The following is a 5,130-nucleotide window of genomic DNA, read 5'->3' on the forward strand; positions in this document are numbered from 1 at the left end:
GGCCCCGCCTCTGCGCACGCGCCGCGGCCGGCGGCGTGACGTCACGGCTCGGGGGCGTGAGGCGGCTCCCCGCCCGCGGGGGGCGGGGCTGAGAGGGGGCGGGGCTGCGGGGGGCGGGGCTGCGGGGGGCGGGGCTGCGGGGGGCGGGGCTGCGGGGGCTGAGGGTGCGGGGGGCGGGGCGCGGGGGGCGGGGCTGAGGGGGTGCGGAGCTGCGGGGGGCGGGGCTGCAGGGGACGGGGGTGCGGGGCTGAGTGGGGCGGGGTGCGGGGGGCGGCAGGTAGGCGGCCTTCCCTGCGGTCACGCCGGGGCGGGGCGGGGCTGGGTGTCTGGGGGGGTGGGGGGGGGGGTGGTTTTTTTTTTAATTTTATGTTTAGGGTTTTTTGTTTCCCTGTCTTTTGGCTGACCTACGTTTCAGCTGAAATCAGGTGGAATAAAAAAATAAATAATGATTAAAAAAAAAAAAGGTTCAAGTAACGTTCAGGAGTGAGAAGGGAAGGAAAGGATCGTGCGAGACGTGCAGACTGCAGGTGGAAAAGGAAGGGAGAAAAGCGTGGCCAGCAGGTCAGGGGAGGTGATTCTCTCCCTCTCCTCCACTCTCATGAGATCCAGCTGCAGCACTGTGTCCAGTCTGCAGCCCCCAACATAAGAAGAACACGGAGCTCCTGGAGCGAGCCCAGAGGAGGCCACAAAGATGACCAGAGGGCTGGAACAGCTCTGCTGTGAAGACACACAGAGAGCTGGGGCTGTTCAGCCTGGAGAAGAGAAGGCTCCAGAGATACCTCATAGCGGCCTTCCAGTGCCTGGAGGGGCTACAGGAAAGCTGGGGAGGGGCTTTTTACAAGGGCTTGTAGTGAGAGGATAAGGTGGAACGGATTATAACTGGAAGAGCAGGGATTCAGGTTAGACATTAGAAAGACATTCTTCAATGTGAGGGGGGTGAGACACTGGCACAGGTTGCCCAGGAAAGTTGTGGAAGCCCCATCCCTGGAAGTGTTCAAGGCCAGGTAGGACAGGGCTTGGAGCAACCTGGTCTAGTGGGAGGTGTTCCTGCCCATGCAGGGCGGTTGGAAGTAGATCATCTTTCAGGTCCCTTCCCACCCAAACCATTCTGTGACTCTGTGAAAGGCAAGTGGGCATCCTTAGATCAGACGCAGCTTTACAGCTCTGGTCCTGTAAGGCTTCCAGTAGCTGTTCCTTGGTGCACAGGAGTTCCGCTTGCTAAAACTCAGCACAACTGCAAAGGCATGAGTAACGCCTGCAGATGCTGAAGAAAAAAAAATCTTAGGAGGCATAACTAGTGACTTTTTTCCCCCCTTTGTTTTGGCTACTTTCTGCCTGTACTGGTAGCCCAAATTTCTTCCTGACTTCAGACCATGCAGTGCATTCAGAAAGGCTGCCCAGTTTAGAACCTAAGATTCTATTCTTGCCTGTTATACCTGTTCAGCTTTTTACTATGGTTTGTTCTTTTGTGTTTGCAACTACAGGAGGGAAACAAAAGAATTGATTTGCTTTAAAAACATCACATTGCCTTTGTCAGCAAATTTGTCTCTCATAATACTTTTTATGATAGATGTATCATAGCTGCTTCATCATTAATAACATTAAAGTGACTCAGTGACAGACTCAGAAGTGAAGCTTCTCTCCTTTTTCTGAGCAATATTATCAAATAAGCAAAATGAATGAAAAAGCATGGCCTTGGGGAGTGGTTTTTTTGGGAGGAAAAACTAATGATGCCAGTAGGTTTAATGCAGTCGCATTTATTTACAAACAACATAAAAAGTATTTTTTTTTCCCCTTGAAATACAAGGAATCAAACAATAAGAAATAATTTACTTGCTTCTAGCCTACGGTTTGATGTCTCCTCATATAAATTAAAAATTATGCTGTCACACTAGATGAGGCTGTGATGATTGCTGTTATCCTGCATAGGAGGTTTGGACCATCATGTTCTTTTTTTGATGTGAATGTCTCTCTGCATGCCACAGACCACTTTCATTGTGCAGAGCCCATCAGTTGAACTCACCCATTTTAACAGACTGCACAGCATCACCAGTCAGTGAGATCTAGAACCAGGCTCCAACGTAGAGCTGTCCTTGATGAAGACTGCCCACCTCATGGCTTTTATCCTCAGGTCCTCTCTGCTGCAGCCCTGGGCTTGGCTGACAGACTGACCCTTTCCAGAGCCCAGAGATAAATCTCTGTGCATGGTGTGGTTACAGAGAACTGGGGGAGCACTGACCTTTCCGTGCAATTACTTGTCATGATGACAAGCCATCTGTCTGGGGCTGTGGTACAGCAGAGAAATACACCCTCCAGCAGTGCTTCTCCTGGTTGCATCCTATGTCCTTCTTCACAGATCCTTTGGCAACCTGGTCTCTGCTCATGGTTCATTCTCCTCCTCTGCAAAGATGTATCTCCAGTTTGACAATTGTTGTCATATATAGTACAATGTTCCTTACAGTGGTTTTACATATATTTCAAGACAAAGGATTGTGGTATTGCATTAAAATGTATTTTGTGCAAAAAATACTCTAGTGAGATCAGAAGCTTTGTCTGGAGTTCAGCTCTGGTTCCAGGAATGGTGAGGCCAACTCGTATAGTTTCATGCTTGAACAATCTCAGCTTTTTCATCTTCCCTGCAGGAACAACCTGCCTAAGGGTGAGGGTTTGGTTCTGCTTTCATGGAAGGTGACATTAATCATAGTACAGAGGGCTGGAAAGCATCTTCAAAGACCTCATTGTTGATGGCGATCTCATAACCAGGTGGTGGAGTGAGTGGCTCCAGTGGATCACACCTCTCTTCAATACCTTTCACTTCATGGATATCTGAAACAAACCGCTGCAGTCTTGGGGGCAGCACTAGGTGCAACTGTATCCTGGAGTCTATGGCTGTCTCAGAGGTGTTCCTTGTTTCTGATGCCACTGGCTCGCTGAGGGCCTCCACCATAATCTCTTCTTGGGCAGATAATTCAACAACAACATTGTATGGAGGAGGCTCATTCAGTGGTGAGGGCACAAAACCTGGGCTGGATGTAGTTGTCCAAACTGCTGGAACTGACATGGTCATCACCTCCTCATAGGTGGGTGCTTCATAAGCAGCATTCACCCTGTGCACAAAGAGAGGAATGTCAGTTACACTCATTATTTTACTGCTTAGTAAAATACTTACTTATGCAGAGGCAGGTAGTTTGGATAATGTAGTATAGAGACCATGGTACAAATAACAGAGGGGCCTGAGACAGGATATCACATGTGGTATTACTGTAGATTATATTCTGCCACTGGATCAGCTCTCCTGTCCAGCCAACTTAATGCCTTGCTTCCTGGTCTCGTGAATGGTTCATCTGACCATTTTCTCACAGTCCCCAGAGCAAGTGAAGAAACCCATGCGGTTGAGTTCAGTGTCCCTCATTTAAAGTCTCCTACCAGTTAAAGTTAATTGCTAAAAATTACTGACTACTAATTATTTATTGGAATAAAACAGGACCTTGCTTTTTTAACACTTCAGCTCAATGTTCATTTATTTTTAAGAAGTGCAGAGAAGAATGTCTTTTTCTTTAGGTTAAACAAGGACTAACTATTCTGTGTGAAAAAGAGTATCTGCAGAGGACAATGTTCTTTTAGAAACATTTTTCTTTTTGGGTCATATCTAAAATAAACAGATATTAATTTTCTTCTAGTATGTCCCCAAGCTAGAAAAGCCAAATAAAACTTCACTATATGTAGCCTTTCTTTAAAGAAGACACAGTATAACATTTTGCCCTCTTACAAACCCTGTATTTGAGAATGTCAAGTCATTTATGGATGTGGATAATGATTATCCAATTATACAGACAAGGAAGGAAAGATATAGATAAGGTTAAACTCTTAAACTATGGTAGGCAAATTGGGGTTAAATTAGCTGATGCTGAGAAACTGCATGCGTACATGAAGCCAAAAAAATGTGGGAATATTCAGAGTCTCCTAAATCCGGGGCTTACTAGTGTCAAGTAGGGTTTTTAGGACTGAAAACACACCCAGTTACCAGTTCCTTTTTAAAAGCTTACTGACTAACTGTTGTTCTGGAGATAAGGTTTATAGAGCTAAACACAGCTAAGATTCAGCATTGCTTCAGCATTTTTTTCTTTTTCCGTGTCTGACTCATTGTTTGGCAGTACTGAATTACCCAAAGAAAAATAAAACTGTGCCTGGAACTGCTTAGCCTTGGAAATTATTAGTGGGCCAGTTCCTGGAGGGAAGTAAAGAAATATTGGATAAGATACAGGGCACGTGTGGCATAGACACACATGGGGAAACAACCTACAAAGAACTTTTCTCTTCTCGGACAGAGTCTGTGTTTGATAACCTAAGGAAGGGCAACAATTATGTAGAATAGAGTTAAAGTAAGAGGAATAGCTGGGTTGGTGCTTACCCTGCCTGGCTTTGTCTGTTTGGAGGTGTCTCATTTGCATCATGTCGGTGCCGATTCTTCAGGTAACACTCGACAAACACACTCAGCAAATAGCCGACCAGGCACACTCCCCCTACCCCTAGGAAGAAATAACCTACTGGATTGATGTTAGATGAAATGGCCAGCATGGTAACCCCAGTGAGAAGACCAACAGTGAAAAGAAGCAACAAGGCTTGGCGGATATTCTTGCAGTGTGTCTCTAACCACATGGTAGTATAGATGGTGATAGCAGACAGTTAAGAACAGGTGAGCAGTTAGAGGGAGAGACATCTGTGGAAGACACAATAATTTTTTTCAGCATGAAACATGAGGGTACAAGCATGTTGTCAGTGTTTTGAACAAAATAAAAACATACATACTCCAGTACCTGCCATCATAAGAACAAGCAGCTATGCATATACACAATAAGCCTGGGAAACCTGTGCGTAAATACACGCCAGTTTAAATATACTAGAATTTCCTATGTGAATGCATATTAAATAATGGGAACATTTGGACACACAGTTGCAAGACATAAAATGCATAAATAGACCACCAGCATCTATTGCCAGGCTTATCTCAAAAGGACTAGCTTCCTAATAGAGCAGTGTAGGATGCAGATTTAAGGTTACTATGAAACCGAAACACAGAGTAACCTTAATGGTTAATTCTAGGATATTTGTATCTTGCATAATTAACAT

The 5,130-nt window shown here is 45.5% G+C and overlaps 1 protein-coding gene across 1 annotated transcript; it reads right to left on the reverse strand.

The window, feature by feature from the left end:
• Positions 1-2,160: 2,160 nt before the first annotated feature.
• Positions 2,161-4,715, reverse strand: TMEM139 (transmembrane protein 139). The gene is made up of 2 exons (XM_051643707.1): positions 4,412-4,715; positions 2,161-3,107 (listed from the first exon to the last, which is right to left on the reverse strand). Exons 1-2 carry the CDS (start codon positions 4,657-4,659, stop codon positions 2,699-2,701), a joined length of 657 nt encoding a protein of 218 aa, XP_051499667.1. The 5' UTR covers positions 4,660-4,715; the 3' UTR covers positions 2,161-2,698.
• Between the last annotated feature and the right edge of the window lie 415 nt (positions 4,716-5,130).

The sequence above is a fragment of the Apus apus genome, chromosome 1, assembly GCF_020740795.1.
Source record: "Apus apus isolate bApuApu2 chromosome 1, bApuApu2.pri.cur, whole genome shotgun sequence".
NCBI classification, from domain to species: Eukaryota; Metazoa; Chordata; class Aves; order Apodiformes; family Apodidae; genus Apus; species Apus apus.

Bases quoted from the DNA above. Each gene is read 5' to 3' on its own strand.
- TMEM139 (XM_051643707.1), bottom strand. From the start codon at position 4,659: ATGTGGTTAGAGACACACTGCAAGAATATCCGCCAAGCCTTGTTGCTT. The intron at 3,108-4,411 runs GTAAGCACCAAC...CTTTGTGCACAG, and splicing joins AACAGACAAAGCCAGGCAGG to GGTGAATGCTGCTTATGAAG.